Raw genomic sequence first — 18,329 nt, forward strand, 5'->3', positions numbered from 1 at the left:
CTGGGAACACGGTACATGTGCCCGTTTATTGACCCCATAAACTGTCCCGGGATCAGGGGCAGCAGGGGGCAGCTCCAGTGTCTCCGGTGGAAATGTTTTTGGTAATTATTTCCCCCGGAAACAATCCCCCTTTATCTGAAATAAGAGATTAGATCTAATCCTTGTTTGTAAAAGCCCTGCAATAAAAAAGTTGACCCACAATGCTGCAAACAGTTTTCAGTACAAGATTAGGGTTTAGTACCTGGCCCGTTTCTGTTAAGAGGTTTGGTTGCTTTCACATTGGCCTTTTACTTCGACTAATTTATGACTTACCATTTTTACTATGACTTCTTGTCCTTTGCCCTTTCACTCCACAACAACTCCTCACTATCTCTCCTCACGTTTCAGTCTCGTCGACCCTGTTGACACGGCCTCAGTTGCTCAACAGCCCTTACTGACCTGAGACGGGACACACACGGGTTAATCACAAAGCCTACTGGTAAGACAACCAAGGACAGAACAGAATATGGCAGCACTGATAAAAAATACGCAGATAACACAAACATAAACTGTAAGAAATGGTGCTAGTGTGTGTGTATGGGGGTTGGGGGGACATGTATTTTTAAAAAAAAGATAAGGAAAAGACACAACTAGGCGGCTGTGGTATGTAAGTAAATACAGTACATTACTCATCACTTATCACACACCTGCAATGCAGTACTGAGTTCTCTCCCCAGACAGCTTAACAACCATTCAAACCTGGGCTCACCTAGCCTTAGAAACCCACATGAAGGCCACAAGTGGCCCTTACGACTCTGAAACTCAGAGCTCGCACGTGTCCCTAACGACTCTGTAAGGACACTCCCACACAGAGTTTAAAAGCCTGCAACTCCCCTCCAGTTAGTAAGAACTGAAGAAGCCTTCAGTTTCTTGAAGAGAGCTCTTCAAGAAACTGGAAGTCCAGTTGCCTACGATACAGCATCTAGACTTTCTCCTATTTCTTTTGCCTCACTACTTACATATTGAACAGTTGAAGTAACTTTCAGGTTAAGATTTTAGAAACAAAACACATCAGGATTAAAACAACCAATGGTTTAAGCTAATTTTAGATACTTTACGTAAAACTAGCTCCAACTTGCCCACCCATGTCAAGGTATTGCTTAAAAGTTATTGCATCATTAAGAATGATCCAGTTATATAATAATTTTAAACTGGTAAGAGACATTCTGTATCATACTTTCACATTTGAATATGTTGTGTAACTTAGATAAAATCTTGAATGCGGAAGTTGACCTTGTTGTGGATAGTGGTGTCAGGGTATTTTTGTCACAGAAATCAACTGGAAACAGCCCAAATGCACGGACACCAACCTGAGGCAGTGGTTACACATTCAAGCAAGACCTTTTGTCACTTTTGCTGAACAACAACCACTGTGGTCACAATTACAGGACAGTTTCAAATGGTAAAAAATAGCAGCCAAAGATGAGAAGTGTCAGCAAAGTGTAAGAAATAGCAATATATATATATATACGGTTTGCTAATGTTAGCTACTGTTTGCAACAGTTATTTGCTACTGTTAGGCAAACTAGCAAATAGCTAAAAGTTATTCATGTTTTGTTTAAATGTCCAGCTTCTGCCACTTCAGTTGTTAGTGTGACAAATGTAAACTTAACCAAAGCTACTGAATATAAGACACAACAGTCTACAGCCATGCTAGCAGCGCTATGAGAGTGCATTAGGCACAGGCATGTTTATCATGTTCGTTATCTTAGTTTAGAGCGTTGACACGCTAACGTTTGCTTATTACGACTAAACACATACAGTTAAGGCTGATGGGAATGTTATCAGTTTTACAGCTTATTGTTAATCAGCAAATATGGTGATCCCTTAACATTTTTTATCTAGTACCACGATCATGTCAAAATTTTGACCCCTAAACAAGCCCCCCAAATTCCTGGGGGCACCCCTGGGTAGACCTGCGGACCAACAGGCTAACATAGGCATCCTTAGGGAGCCATGTAGGGAGTAAGTTTAACTTGCAGCAGAGAACTGAGGAAAACAGTCCCTCCATTTTGCCACTTGATGGAGCCATAATACTGTCAAACTAGTACAGATATCTTTCAACCAGTTGTGCTGCCTTTATTTAGTACTGCTATAATCAGAAAACTGTTAAATTCTGGTGCAAATAATTAAAACCTTATGAAATGAGCACATTATTCATTCACCCTGTCAGTCAACAATACAAATGTATCCTATCTCTGTTCCTCATCTTGTCTTCCTTCTCTGTCAAAGACTTTTCAGATCCTTTCAATTAAAGACTTCCTCCTCCTGCAGATCCCCTTGCAGACCCCATACACACTGTGTGGAGTGATGACCAGTGTCTGCACCCCCTCCCACCGCCACACACGCCAAACACAACACACAACAACTGATTGTGTGTCACTGAATGATGTGCACTTAAAAGTACTGGTTCTCTGGCGCAGATGCTCGGCCGAACAGGTGAAGGAGAAGCAGGATTCTGCTGACGCACCTGTCCCGGCCCGACCCTCCCACCTCCTCTCTGTCACTCCTGAGGGGAAAGATCTCCGTCCTGTCCCAGTCCGGACCTCCAAGGCACAGGAAGAAATGGGCAACATGGCAACAGAGATTACTGCCTTTATCCTGACCATCTCGGGCTGGATCCTGGTGTCATCCACACTGCCTACAGACTACTGGAAGGTGTCCTCTGTGGACGGGACGGTCATCACCACAGCTACCTTCTGGTCCAACCTATGGAAAACATGTGTGACTGATTCCACCGGTGTGTCCAACTGTAAGGACTTTCCTTCAATGCTGGCTCTGGATGGTGAGTCTTGTTGTCTATCTGAGGTCTTTGTTTCTCATTTCTGTCCATCTGATTGGACCAAAAAAAGAACACCTGCTGGTTTTGGATGAGTTAACACTGTTATAAACAAATGCATTTGGAACTTGATATCTCCTGTTCTGACTCTGGCTTCAGGCTGCAAACAACCACAGCATTTAAAGTTAAAGGCCAGAGGAGGGATATGTCAGTGAATGAGCAGAGCTGGACTGAAGGAAGCAATCTGAGAAAGTCATCAAGTCAGACAGAGGTCACTTCCTATTACTTACTTGTAACAACAAGGAAAGGAAGTGCTTTTAGATGTTCGAATTCTAATGTCCTGAGGTGATTTGAGACATTCATGCAGTCTCAAAGATACCACTTCTTATCTGTTGTCCATTGGTGTCGAGCAGGGGCGTCCCCAGAAGGTTTTTTATGGGGGCCCAGAGGTGGCCACTGAAAATGTTGGGGTAAATATCAGGCTCTTTGGCTGCTGAATGCTTGATTGCTTTCACAAGCTAGTTGCTAACTGTCTTGCATTCGGTGCTGGTAAGAGGTTTATTAGAGCAGAACTACACTTCTGCTGCCTAAAACAACACTATGAGAGTGGTGAGAGCGAACAAAAAACAACTTCAGGCCCAAAAAAACAAAAGAAGCTACAAAGGTTCAAGGTTAATAATTCTCTGTTGGTTTGTCACTTTAAGTGAAACCTGCTATATATAGCCTAAAGCTACAGTTTAGAGACTGTTAGCTTAACTTAGCTTGTGGTTTTTAAAAGTTGGTGTTGGTATGGATTAAATGGATGACATATAATGTGGTTATTAGTGAAATATAGAGCTGTGTTACCTTTGGAAAGTGCCAGGATAGCTGTTTGTCCAGTTTTTATGCTAAGCTAAGCTAACTGGCTGCTGAATAACTTCACGTTTTAACATCGAGACATGTGAATGGATTGAATCAAATCATCTAACTCTTGGCAGAAAAGTGAATAAGCGTGACAAACGTCCAACTATTCCTTCAAAATAAGTAGAATAACACAACTGGGTTTTTTTTTAGGTGTCGCAAAGCAAAAATGTCTCTCCCCTCTGCCTCTGTCGTGAAGCCTATATCCAGGTGTGTCGGGGTCTGATGATCGCCTCAGTGTGTCTGGGTTTCTTTGGTGCCATCCTCGCCTTGATAGGAATGAAGTGCACGAAAATAGGAGGCTCGGAGACCACCAAGGCTCGTCTGACCGTCCTCTCGGGCTTCCACTTCATTCTCAACGGTAAAACCCATGCTGCATATGTCTCCATGTCTGGATTTATTGGGGATGTAGCATTTGGAATGAATTAGTGTTCAGCTGAACCACATTATCAGCTCCTTCTGCTTTGATTTCAGTCAGAATTTGTTGTACAAATCCTCTTATTTCTCTCCGCAGGCCTCTGCTCTATGACTGCATGCTCCATATACGCTCACAGGATCACAACTGACTTCTTTGACCCGCTCTTTGTTGCTCAGAAGTAGGTATTCAGGATTAAAAGAGAGATTTCTTTGACAGCGGATCATAACCGCATTCGGATGAAAGGAATTCCAGACATACATTTCTTTTTGTTTTTCAACGCACCCTTTCAGGTTTGAGCTGGGAGCGGCCCTCTTCATCGGCTGGGCTGGATCTGTGCTGTGTATCCTCGGAGGACTTGTCTTCTGTCTCTCCCTGTCCGAAGGCTTTAGTATGAGGCAAGTTGCTTGATTTTTTCTGACTGGACGCTAATAATGTGATCCCACATCTGTCATCGGCAACAAGGGCTTCGGGGAAATCTGATTTGGACGGACTCTAAAATGCACTGAGCTGCTAACTCAATCAGGCAATTTAAATAATTACTTTAACTGCAATGGAGAGATCGTTACAGTCGAAAACATCCCGTAATCTCTCTCAACATCTTGTCTCATAATTGCTGAACCTACACAGCAAATTGTACGATCGTCATTTTGATAAGTTGTGCGGCTGTTGAAGACTGAATGTTTCCTTTGTTGCAGTAATGAGGACCTTTTCAAAGTGAAAGTCACCTTGATAGAGGGCACCTATAGGGAAGAAGTGTTGCATCAGGCAGAGAATAATCTCTTTTGGTGACGTCCTTCATCATAATTTTGTCAACAGTCAGTCCTACTTAGCAGATCCTTATATTGTGGATGAAGCGAGAAAACTAAGAGGAGTAGAAAGACAGAATTCAGACGGATTTGGTCCCAGGCCAGTAAGAAGATATGTAGTTTCCGGAGATTTGATGGCTGAGCCTTACTTTAAATCACATCTCCTTCATGATTTTTTCTCTTAAGTCATATGAAATAGGGAACGACATATCTGTTTTTAGCCATGCTAGCAGGCTAAAGACAGACGGAAATAGCTCACAACATCAACACAACAAGTGTTAGTGTGTTAACATGCTTTACTAAGATGGTCAACTTGCTAAACATAATACCAGCTAAACATCAGCATGTTAGCTTTGTCACTGTGGTCATGTTAGCATGCCGACATTAGCATTTAGTTGTGTCAAAGTTTTGGCCTTACAGGGCTGCTGGCTAGACTTGTATTAGGTTATATTTTCACCTGTGTTCATTTGTTGGTTTGTGAGCAGTATTACGCAAAAACTGCTGAACGGATTTCTACGAAACTTGGATGGAGGATGTGTTTCGGCCCAGAATAGAGCCCACTAACTTTTGGTGCAGATCCGGATTAAAAGACAAAAAGTTCATTAACGTTCCCAGATGTTTTTGGACATTTTCGTCATTGTCTTGATTTAGATAAATGTCATTGATTTAGAAAAGCAGGCATATTAAGACTCTGGCTGGCATCTTCTGGTGAGTAAATTTGATGCAAATCCAGTAAAAATCGGGATTTGGCAGATTTAAATGTGTTTTATTTGTATTCTTGTTAAAGTGTGGACAGCAAGAAAGCTAAGGAACACAAGATAAAGAAAAAAATAGCAAGACTAGAAATAGAAAATCCTTAAAGCTTACCTTTCGTTCAAGTGTCAGTGAAAGAAATGAAATAACTGGAACCATTGTTGCATTGCAGCTCTACTTTAAAATCACATGCCTCCTCAGTTGTAACTGTTCTCAAGTGTTATGCCAAAGGGTGCTTGACTGAAGCTGTGATCAAAACATACAGTGTGTCTCTTGAGTTTTAGGGACTTTTCTTCTGTTTTATTGCAGAGCTGAATACTCCTACAGTGGAGCTGCATCATTTGTGACAGCACGCAACAAGCACAGCAAGACAGCCAACAGCCTCCAGAAGGAAGCGGGAGGGCCGTCGAGACAGTTTGGAAGAAACGCCTATGTTTAAAATTGGACTCTATCATTGCTGTTACGTGACTAGATCGTGGAATTCATCATAAAAAGCTTGCGGTCACCAGAGACTATTTCACCACCGTCACTTTCATGAGCTCCTGTGCTTGAACTCTGTGCAAAGAATGGCTTTAGAGTGAAATTCATGTGACAGTTTACATGTGTTGTTGATTTTAGGGACCAGACTCCTCTTTAAATGCGGCTGCTTTTTGGGACATTTCTGTCAATGGCTCTTAAGTAAAAGATTGTTTTTTTCTTTTAGGGCAGGAAATTTGATTTGGCACAAAACAGCGTTCAAACTCTCCGGTCACCTTCAACAGGCTGGCCTTTCCTGCCCGTCTCACATAGACGGGACATATTCAATCTTTATTTTATGATTCTGGAGACAAAGGCCAATTTTACACGTATATTTCAAGACTCTAAAGTATTTTTCTATCATTTTTTTAAACATTCAAACTAGAGGATGAAACAGATACCAAACAACCTTTTGTGTGAGCTTGTTAGATATGAATTTTTGTATTTTTACAGTGTTTTCATTATTGGACACATTATATTCTGTAAATGTGACCAAATGTTGTTGTAATAAGAAATTAAAAGTAGCTAAAAAATACAGAAATTAATCACTTTTAAATATGGGAAGCTATGATGTAACTCCAGTTAATCTTCTCCTGTTACTTTAAGAAAATAGAGGACACTGTGGATGGATCACATGAAGGCCTTTCTCGGGTCACTAGGTCAAATCAGACCCCAGAGATGGCTATGCAGAGCTGGAGGTCCGACCGGAGGTTTTCCCTCCTATCAGCCATCCATCTCCACCTCGAAATTATTATCAATAGGAACCCCAGGCTATGTTACGCAAAACCTCTTGGCCCAGAGGTTGGATACCTGAACCAGCTGGCAGAGGGAAGTTGCCCTCTGCCTTCCGGCGCCTTGCATCCGTAAACAAGTGTCGGGTGTCCTGGGCTCTGCACAATGCTGTCTGATATAATGATGGTATTGTATAGTGATACTCTGATGTTAAAACTGCAAGATGTAATGTATTAAACTCCTTCTCACTTTTAAAAGACTTTAAAGACTAAAGACTTTGGAAGAAAATTTCAAAATATACTACCACTCACAAATTAATATCTCAAAACAAATACTGAGTACAATTAAAAAATCCTTAAATATTATTTGATATTGATTAACTGCTTATCCTGAGGCTCTTTAACATCCAAGCTGTAAAATGCAAAACAGAAGCAAACAGTGCAGTGCCCTTCAATTTAACTTGCTGTTCCTCTTAAAGTATTTAACCGACAAGTGGCCACAAAATGAATCCATCTAAATTAAATAAATTCTGTTACACAAAGTTATGTATGTATTGTATTTTGTACTCTTCTCGAATATCTTTTTACATTCTCAGAAAATCCACAGCTAACCTCGGAGAAGGCTGCACTTCAACACAGTTTATCCTCTGAGTTAAATGCTAATGTCAGTGCGCTAAGATGCCGATCATTATCCCTGCTAATGTTCTTATTTCAGTGTGTTAACATGGTAACATTAGCCAATTAGCTCCGAACACAAAGTACAGCTGAGGCTAATGAGGATGTCATTTGTTTGTTCAGGTTAAACTCTGACCTGATGACGGAGCTGAGAGCAAAGTGAAGTGACATGACAGGCATCTGCTAACAATAATGTAACTTATTTATCCTCTTATATGAATGATTGAGCAAATAAATGAAGATTTTTTTTGTAAAACAAAGAATTATTGCAGTTTAACTTCAAGGAGACATAAATGTCTGCAGGAAAGTTAATGGCAATCAATCCATTAGTTGTAGTTGTAGCTCAATTCGCAGTTTATTCTCTATTTTTTAATTTTTTTCTACCTTTAAATACTGTATAATTATACAAAACAAAACAGTAATGGATGCTATCAGCATACACATGCCTTAAACATGATTGTGTGTTGTAAACTGTCTCCCTTCAAATCAAATACTTTAAAGCATGATGAGGTGTTTCAAGAAGACCACTGACCTACTTATTGATCTGAGCTGAGGGCACAGAGACATGTCCCTCCACCCATTACTGCAGTCACACCAGCAGAGAGCAGCATTAATGCACGTTTAATGGTTGACAGATCTGAGGAAACTACACAATAAGTGACAGAATCCTGTCCTCTGACTTCTAATTTTTAACTTTGAAGAGACCACATGAGCAAAATTAGCAACGACTTTGACTAACTTATCATTTCTTTTTGTTACTTCTTTCAAATCTGGTCAGCTCAGGTCACACAAGTATTCCTTTGTTTATATGTGTTCTTCCTTTTATAGCAGTGACAAACTCATTAAAGTTCATTAAAGCCACCCTCACCAAACAAATTAAGGCTACCGAACAGTCCACCGTTTCCAATAACTCCCTACCGCCGCCAATAACTTTGTCATAAGCCGAAAGGACTTAGAAACAAAGAGGAGCTCTTTCATCCCCGCCGAACATTCATCACTCCCCCTTACTCTCATTACCTCAGATTTAACTCTAATTATAACAGCACAAAGACGTTATGCTGTGATTATGGGACCCACAGCACAGCAAGGTCTTGGTAAAATTACTAATAAACTAGCAGCTTAAAGCCGGAGGCAAAGTCAAGAATGATGCTTAGGTCACAGCAGCAGTGTTATTACATATTTAACAGAACATTTAAAGGTCATATACACCATTTTTGGTCAAATCTTGAGCAATGTGATTTAATTCCATGTTTTTTTGCTTCTTAAAGACACATTAAAATAAAAAAAACATATTTCATAAGTTATAATTCTGTCTCCCTGTTCTAATTGTTCAGATATCTCTTGTTATATGTCAATGATGTTTTGGTGTAAAACCCCTCTCTTGTCTCTATGTAGAATATAATAATATTTTTGATGACTAATCTTAAACTTGGGGTCATGAATGTATCCAATCACAAATGGAGGAATGAGATGTCAGCCCGTTGTACAAAACCCCATTTGACCATTAGCTTGTAGTAGCTAGCTTAAATATTACTACTATTACTGTGTGTTTGGATGTCAGATAGCAAAAACTTTCCCCTCATTCTTTACCTTCAGGTCTAACAAAGCAAGTGATGGAGGTGTTGGTGGAAGCCAATAGTCATCTACTGCTCCCTATTGTACTATATCACAAAGCCACGCCCACATTTGGGGGTGTGGCTTTGTGAACTTTGTGAACTGTGAGGGTTTAATGAAAGATGTTATTGAATTGCATTGTGGGAAATGTAGGACTCGGGAAATCTTGGTTTGTGCTGCTTAATTTTGATTTATTCTTATTCTTATCAGTCAGTTCTGAGACCTGAATTTTATGGAAGTGCAAAACAAAATTGCTGGAAGGATAAGTAGCTATAAATTTGGCTATACTGTGGCACACCTACGGCACTTACAGTGCCAGCAACAACAGGATTATTTAACAACATATATTGAGAAAGTGACATAATTAAAGAAAACTAAGTATTATGATATATGGACTAACGGAATAAACAGATCTTCCTTCCCCTCGTGTTCCTGCACATGAGGTAAAGACCATGATGGGGGCATGAAGCGGTAATTCGAGATAAATGCTTAGGTGAGCATTCTCTGTATAGATTCAAATGAAGCCCGTGGGAACCTGAGCAACTGTCGTCTCTCATCCACATGTACAGTCAGATGTGGAAAACAACAACACATCCCCTGATTTGTACCTGCGATGCACTCATCCTCTTCTTTTTTCTGAGGAAAGCAGCGCAGTAGGAAGCCACGTTTACATTTGAATGAAAAGGAGACGTTCAGCTCAGGATGTACACGTCTTGAGACATCAAACTGGAAGACGAAACAAAAAAGAAAATCTCCATTGTGGATTAACGTTTAGGATTAAAAATATCAACTCACGCCTCCGAGATGAAGATTCGTGTGGTCCAGATCTGGGGTTTCCTGATGACCGTTTTGGGATGGATCTTCGTGGCCTGCACTATGGCCATGGAGGGCTGGAAGATCACCTCAATCGGGGGCATGGGGGGCTCCTCCATCATCAAGGTGGCCTGGTACTGGTCCAGCCTGTGGAGATCCTGTTTTACAGACTCAACTGCCGTCAGCAACTGTTACGACTACCCTGTGCTTTGGTCTGTGGAGGGTAGGTGACACATTTTCCTCCCTATCCAACAAACAGTCTAAACTGTTCAGTCGAGGGCTCCACTGACATCTAGACTTGATGTCTTATTTGTGTCTCCAGGCTCCATCCAGATAGTGCGAGGCCTGCTGATGGCAGCTCTTTCCCTGGGCATGCTGGGCTTTGTGCTCAGTCTGTTGGGGATGGAGTGCACCTTCATCGGGGGAAAAGACAGATCAAAGTACAAGAAGATCTACGCTGGTGGATGGTGCCACATAATCAGCGGTAATGTCTAGTTTTAATGAGAGGACAGTCAGCAGATATATGTACAACCTGTACACGTAAAGTGTTTCAGCCAATTACATCTTGCTGCTATTTGTAGTCACCAGTATCCAAGGTTTTTTTTGTTTTCTTGTCTCTCAACATGATTTTTCTCTTCAGGTGCGCTGTCCATATCAGGGTACGGTGTTTATGCACAGTATGTCTCCGTAGAATACTTCAACCCCGACTTTGACGGACTGAAGTAAGTCAAAAGGCGTACATTTAACTATTTAACCTGAAGGACCAACTTAAACGCGTCTCTCACAGTCTCTGTTTCAACACCAACAGGTACGACCTCGGCACCCCGATCTTCCTCGGCTGGGTCGGCTCGTCCTTCCACATGGCGGGCGGTTTCTTCTATCTTTGGTCGGTGTGTAAGCCGCTCTGTGGGGGAGAAGTCACGTGAGTACACACACACACGTCGTCTTTGTTGTAACATGTCAGTGGAAGTGTATAAATAACTTCACTCTCCACTTCCTCCAATAAATACCAGCGTTCAGTGTGCAGATGCTCATTATGGGTACACTCCCTCTCACCTCGTAATATAACCCTGAGGCCATTGGAGTAAACAGAGGTCTGGTGTTTTAAAAGCTGTCTTGAGTACACGAGGAGGGGAAGGAAAAAAACAATGCTGTGGATTAAATTTAGCACCAGAAGGAGCTCAGAGATTTTAAATCTACACCAGTGCTGCAGCTCACTCTTATAACACATCATTTTCCAGCTTTACCTTTAAACTTTTTCCAACTCCTCAGTCTCAAACCTCTTTTACAAGCTAATTTCATGTAACATAACCAGAACAACATCCTGCTACAACATAGCAGGAAAATTATTGATAGTGCTTATGTCATGCGTCTGGTTTGATTGACAGCTTGACATCAGCTAGGCTGCAAAACAAATCCAAAGTAGCCCTCAAGAAAGAGTTTGACATTTTGGGAAATATGCTTATTGGCGTTCTTGTCAAGTGTTAGATGAGAAGGTCGATACCGCACTCAAGTCTATGCTCTAAAAATGAAGCTAGAGCTATCGGCGAATTAGCTTAGCTTAGCATAAATATTGCAAACGTAGGGGAAACAGCTAGTCTGGTCCTGTCCAGATGTAACATTATCCGCCTACAAGCAAGTACTAAAAGTCAGGTAGGCAGATTTTGTTACCGCTAGATTTTGCTATGCTAGCTGCTTCCTCCTGTTTCCAGTCAGTATGCTAAGCTAGGCTAACCAGCTGCTGGCTTAAAAATAAATAAAAGATATGATAGTGTTGTTGGACTACAACCCAAATAGTTGTTTTTCTAAAATGTTGATGATGGTCTTCTGGTGTATATTTTTTAGCGCATACATTTGCTTGTTACTGGAAAGTGTTTGAGTTAAATGCTAATGTCAACATGCTATCATGCAAATGCGCTAAAGCTAACATACTAAGGTTTACCATTTTTTGTTATATTAGTTTAGTTTTAGCTTAGAGTTTAGCATGCTAGCATTTGCAAATTTGCTCTGAATGCAAAGCAAAGCTAAGGCTGATGGGAATGCCACGAGTACTGCAGGTATTTAAAGGTCCGGTGTGAAGGATTTAGAAGCTGAAATGGTATAAAATAGTCGTAAATATGTTTTCATTATTGTTTAATCACCTGAAACTAACAATCGTTGTGTTTTTGTTACCTTAGAATGAGTTTTCCTCTTACTCGGAGTCTGCTATGCTAGTTTCTACAGTAGCCCAGAATGGACAAACCAAATACTGGTCTAGAAAGAGAGGGAAGGTTGAGACGAGGGGTATTCAGTTGTTTGTAATCAACAGCCTCAACTAGGGGAATTTGTAATGGGGGTTCAGCAGTCTCGTCATGTTTGACAGTAATGCATCTCTCTCTCTCTCTCTCTCTCTCCAGGATAATCAACGTCCAGCCACTACCAGATCCTGAGACGAACAAGTCCACCACAGCTCTGTCCACGGTGTCCGGCATCACCTCCAAGACCAAAGTGTCCTCCATTTCCGAGCTGTCGTCCAGGTCTGAGCGCTCAGACGTGTCCGGCATTTCCTCGACATCAGAACGTACATCAAAATCTGGACGCACAGTCAAGTCGGGGCGGTCATCGAAGACTGGGCGAACCACCAGGTCTGCAGGGTCTGCGGGGTCCAGGTCCGGATCAAGCTCGGGGTCAGGGTCAGAGTCCGGCCTCTCGTCGAGGTCAAGCGTATCAACTTTGTCTGAGTCGAGGAGCAGCGGCAGCAGCCGGACGGTGTCATCGTTGTCGGGAAGTTCGAGGAGCGAGACTACGCCGTTCATCAAAAACTCTTATATTTGAATAATTGTGAGTCATTTTGTGAATAAATGTGACGGACTGAGGATCTGATACTTGTCTATTCAATCATAAGTCTGTGGTGAAAGCAAATTCAGTGACGTGTGTTTTGTATTAATAAAAACTGTCTTGTTTTAACAGTTCTTGCTGTTTATGTTTATCCTCGATAACGTGTTAAAACTATAACTCCCACTAAGACACAATATACATTCACTCAATATGACAAACTGAGGCCCACATCTATTTCTAGCAGAACTGTCGGCCTTTGAGTGACCATTTAGACGACAAATAAAACATCAGCAGGCTGATCAGGTCTGGTTGACAGTAAACAGGGTCTGCTTTCAAGCCTTCACACAAACACACAAGTAGCTGCAGTGAGAGGACTGCAGGTCTTCGGTTTTAATGTGAAACCCTAGTGGATTTTATTTTTTTTAAATTACCAGCGGACTTCTTCCATTGCGAGGTAAGAGGGCAATAAAAACCCTTCACAACTGGCATTAATGTTCAGCTAAATGTTTGTTTTAATCCTATTAGACTTCAGTGCAGTATTGTAGATGCATTCAATCACAGTGAACCAGTTCAGTCACTATTTGGAGTTCACTGGTGAAGGCTCTTTGTTTTTTTTTACCGGAGTGAAAAGATGTCCAGGAGCCTGGCTCAGATCCTGGGCCTGCTGCTCTGCATACTTGGCTGGAGCTTTGTTGGATGCACCCTTGTCGTGGGCCACTGGAGGTAAGCAAATAGGTACGGTGGTCCTAAAGGTCAAAACTAATAATAACCAATTTCCATTTTTTCCCCTGTCTGTCTAGTTTTTCTTTTAGAGAAATGCTATTGAGTTGAATAATGGGAAAAGTAGGACCAAGTGTTTTTGGAGCTTGATTAAAAACTTGACTTGACTAAATATGTTTGACATACTCCAGATGTATCCTGGTAGTTGTGGTAGGCAAAAAGGTCCAAGACTGTAGAATACAATAGTGAATGAGTTTTTGTATTTTCTCATTCGAGGGTGGCTCAGCTGGAGGATCAAGCAGCCTCCTCTATAGTGGCAGCACCTTGGTACTGGTCCGACCTGTGGAAAGACTGCTATGACAACACTAACTCTGTGGTGAACTGTGTAAACTTCATGGTGCTGTGGGAAGTGAAATGTAGGTACACTGACAAATCATCCTTTGATTCTGTTGAAGTCAGTCACAGGAAGAATGTACGATTTAGATTTGTTCGTGTGTTATCAGCGTACATCCAGGTGGTCCAGGGGCTCCTGATTACCGGCCTCTGCCTCGGCTTGATTGGCATAGTGCTCACTTTTCCTGGACTCGAGTGCACAAACATCGGCGGAGACCGGAGAAGTAAAGACGGGATGTTAATAACAGCCTCTGTGCTGCATCTGGTCGGCTGTGAGTGTGACTTGTTTGGATTTAACTAACCTCTGAGCTTTTCAGAACATCTACCCACTGGTCTGTCTTGTTTCTATCTCCATGTGTCATCGGCTTTCCCTCATGCAGGCGTATCAGGCGTGGCTGCTTATTGTTTATACATAAACAGAGTGGTTGGAGCTGTTTTGCACAGAGAAGCAGATCCATCAAAACTGAGGTAATATGCGGCCTCTGAATAACCCTCACGAGAGGGTAGATGTGAGTAAACACAAGACAGAAACCAATTTTAACTGTTGTCTCCTCAGCTATGAAATGGGACCAGCCCTGTACCTCGGCCTGGTGGCGAATTTCCTCATTTCCCTCGGCTGTGCTGCTCACTGTGCGACTGCATGCAGAGTTAAACACCCAAAAAGGTTTGTGAATGTAACACTTCACCTGCCTCACTCATGTATTACTGCTGGATCTGACTGGATACAATACTCTCTCTGCAGCAGACAGCCCATGGATCCCTTTATCTGTGAAAAAGGAGAAGAGAAAGAACTGTTAAGTGGAAGAAAACACATCTGTGGACCAGCAAAAATGTCCAGCGACGTCTTTCCCTACAAGATGGTGTCTGTTGTGACTGTGTAGCACTTCAGATTCGGATTTTGTAATTATATGTCTACATAGAAATGTTATCAATACGACCTTTAACTTAGTAACAGCTTCAAAATCACTGATTTGTAAAAGGGAGAACAGTGCGTCCTTTATTCCTACTCTGCGTACTTAATGCCCTTTCTTGCACTGTGTGGTTTGGGTTAAGCTCGTATGATCTTGTGTAATGCTTTACGGGTTAACGCTTTATATTAAGGTGTTTGAAATAAGCATTAGCTAACAGGTAAAAACAAGTTATTTAAAAAGCTTATTACAATTACTAAATGCTAATTAGATTATATACGTGTTTCTGATAGTTGGAGTCTATAGTTGGATTATAAGCACTAAAAGGAAAACCTTTACAAAGCTTTTTGTTGCTCTATTAACACAGATACATGCTAATTCTTATTTCTTAAAACAAATACGAGGCAGTATATCACCAGAGTAACGGCTAATGGTAGCTGCCCTTAGTTAGTTAGCTTAGTTAGCCATGCAGCTAGCGGTCTGGGCTGGATGCATTGGTGTTTACACCACTAGAACGAGAGAGGCCGGGGCTAGCTGGTTAGCATGCTAACTTCAGTAGATATCTCTGCAATACAATACAGAAACGTCATAATGTCAGCATTTTATCAAGTGTGACTGGTTTTCAAATCTAAAGTATAAAAATAAATTTTGCAAAAAAATAAATAAATGACCAAATCAGTCATGTATTTACAAAAATAAACAATGTAAAACAGCTGCTTTGTTAATTTTTTTTACTATTAGATGTTGTGCTTGTTTGTAAGTTGTTCTGGAGGCTCTTGACCATCTTTAACAGCTCAAAACACAAACAAAATATTGTTTCATCAGCCTGAAACTTCAGCCTTATTCGTGTAATCAACAATAATTTATTGTCATTAGTCAGATTAGTAGCCTGATCCAGCATGACGTAATCCTTCACCCTTTCTGCCTGAGGTCTGGGAACATGAAGGATGCTTACTGGGCAAAACCATCTCAAAGATAAGATGAGACAGAGACAGACATCAGCAACTACACAGAGGGAGAGCTCAGTCCAGTTTCCCACAGTGAGAAGTTGTTCAAACTTGGATGTTACTCTCGATATTCAACAGATCTTGGTAGTTTTTAGGAGCAGAACTCACCATGAAGTACAGGACGGTGGTGATGTACATGGAGATCGGCTGCTTCGTCTCCTGTCTGTGCGGCTGGATCCTGGTGTGTTCCACTCTTCCCACCGAGTACTGGACTTTCTCAGAGGTGGGCAGCATCGTGCTGACCACCTCCAACTACTACTCCAACCTGTGGAAGGACTGCATCTCAGACACCACGGGGGTGTCCGACTGCAAGGATTACCCTTCCATGCTGGCGCTGCCTGGTAGGATAATCTGAAAACTTTGTTGTTTACGGTCTTTTATTTATTTTACAGCCATCGAATAAGTAAACAACTAACAGACAGCATCTTTTTGGCTACTGATAAATATTTTCTACCCAACCTGGATACCACTTATCATATATATATTCATATATATGTGTGAATTGGCCTGAAACGTGTGAGATCAGATGTCTGACGGTCCCTCAAATTAGTTACATTGATTTATCGCTCTTGAAAATGTGTTTTTATTGTTTCATCTTTGGCTACATTGAAGTTTCACCTGTTTTCTTTCAGCGTACCTACACGCCACCAGAGCGCTCGCCGTCTGTGCCGTCATCACCGGCTTCTTCGGTGGCGTCCTCACGCTCATCGGGATGAAGTGCACTAAAATAGGCGGATCAGAGATTGCGAATGCCAGGGTGACCTTCGCAGGCGGTATAACCTACCTAGTGTCAGGTAATTAAATACATTTCTTTCAGGAGTTTAACCTTTTGTAAATGTTGCGCACTCAGGATGTTTAACGTGAGGTATGTTTTCTGTTAGGATTCTGCGGTATGATCACCTACTCATGGTGGGCCAACAGAGTCATAACAGAATTCTTGGATCCACATTTCAGGGCACAGAAGTGAGCACTTTTGTATTGTTCTCAAAATAGTGACAACAAAATCCAGTAAAACACACCATAACTCTCGATGTCCCTCTATACCTGCTGTTCAGATTTGAACTTGGAGCTGCTATTTTCATTGGCTGGGGAGGCTCCATCCTTCTCCTCTCTGGAGGGACGGTGCTGACGTACTTCTCTGGAAAAGAAGGCCTACCATCGAGGTATGAATATTTCACTTTAACTGTTATCATATATATATTTCTGACTGAAAAAACAGTAATTTCATGAGTCGAGAAATTGAGATAAACGACTTCACCATCAATGTCAGCAGTTCTTCAAAAGGGCCACGGAGACCGGCCACATATGCCACCGCCAGGACCCGACGGACCTACATGCTGCCCGGCTCGTCCAGAGTGACTCTGGTGCCGCCGCTGTTTTACGAAGGCAGGAAGAGCCGGGCAACAAGAGCGACAACGAAGACCGGTCGGACCTTCAGCAGGGACAGCTTCGTCTGAGCCGGAGGTCCAACTCTGAGCTGAGACAGTGACTTTTAAGACTTTGAAGGAATAGTTTGACATTTTTGGAAACACACTAATTTGCCTACTCTTTTACTCTCACTGTAACCATGGTCACCAAATCTCATCTTTCCAGATTTTGCAATATGTGTTGTTATTTTTGTATGTATTTATAGCAGTTCTTTGTGTTTCATCAGAGAGCATCGACTGTCTCTTGATTCCTTCCTGTCTAGCTGCATTCTTTGTTGTTTTGAAACAGGCTCAAAGGTTCGTTATAAAAGAGAAGAAAACAACTGGTCATAACGCAGCTTGACAGCATCAAATCATGTGATACGACTCTGTTTACAAATCTGTGCAAAATTAAAACATGCTTCATGAATCATCTGCAGTTCAGCAAAATATTTATGTAGTATCTGTAGTATCATGACTGATCATTGGCCAAGATATAACCCTGATGAAGGTAAGACAGTCAGAAATGTTGTGGTAAATAAAGATACACCTGTTAATATAAATACATTCAAAAGAGAATACTTTTACTTCTATGGCAGCACTGACTGTTCTCCTAACACAGCTGTCGCAATGCTGCCAGGACAGGAAGCCATCACAGCTGTTGCTCCCAATAAAAACCCAGTTCCTCATATTACACATCAGTTTCTTGGCTGAAGTAGCCAATAAGAATGAAGCACTGGTACTGTGGGTTTTATGTCTGCTATCCAACAGCGTGTTACTAATAAGTTACACACGGAGGTGGTGTTGGAAGTATTCAGATTATTTACTTATAAATGTAAAGCTAAAACTACAAAAGTACTTGATTTGAAGTATTCAAAAGGATCGTTACAATTTATGTACAAATATATAAGCAGCATTTTAATGTTGTTGGTCGAGGTTCAGGTGCATGTGTGCATATAACAGCTATTAAATAAATGTAGTTCAGTAAAAAGTACAGTATTTCTCTCAAAATCATAGAGATCATATACAGAAAC

The 18,329-nt window shown here is 41.5% G+C and overlaps 3 protein-coding genes across 3 annotated transcripts; all 3 read left to right on the plus strand.

Annotated features, from left to right (window-relative positions):
* Nucleotides 1-2,604: 2,604 nt before the first annotated feature.
* cldn10a (claudin 10a) lies at nt 2,605-6,134 on the plus strand. Its single transcript, XM_073462464.1, has 4 exons — nt 2,605-2,824; nt 3,918-4,079; nt 4,233-4,314; nt 6,005-6,134. Exons 1-4 carry the CDS (start codon nt 2,605-2,607, stop codon nt 6,132-6,134), a joined length of 594 nt encoding a protein of 197 aa, XP_073318565.1.
* Nucleotides 6,135-9,851: 3,717 nt separating this feature from the next.
* On the plus strand, nt 9,852-12,988 carry cldn10e (claudin 10e). The gene is made up of 5 exons (XM_073495412.1): nt 9,852-10,267; nt 10,367-10,528; nt 10,685-10,766; nt 10,853-10,966; nt 12,441-12,988. The coding sequence occupies exons 1-5, from the start codon at nt 10,036-10,038 to the stop codon at nt 12,856-12,858; spliced, it is 1,008 nt and encodes a 335-aa protein (XP_073351513.1). The 5' UTR covers nt 9,852-10,035; the 3' UTR covers nt 12,859-12,988.
* Nucleotides 12,989-15,998: 3,010 nt separating this feature from the next.
* cldn10d (claudin 10d) lies at nt 15,999-17,346 on the plus strand. Its single transcript, XM_073462505.1, has 5 exons — nt 15,999-16,230; nt 16,522-16,683; nt 16,771-16,852; nt 16,945-17,052; nt 17,160-17,346. The coding sequence occupies exons 1-5, from the start codon at nt 15,999-16,001 to the stop codon at nt 17,344-17,346; spliced, it is 771 nt and encodes a 256-aa protein (XP_073318606.1).
* The last annotated feature ends 983 nt before the right edge of the window (nt 17,347-18,329 follow it).

This window comes from Pagrus major, chromosome 24, assembly GCF_040436345.1.
Source record: "Pagrus major chromosome 24, Pma_NU_1.0".
Lineage (NCBI taxonomy): Eukaryota > Metazoa > Chordata > Actinopteri > Spariformes > Sparidae > Pagrus > Pagrus major.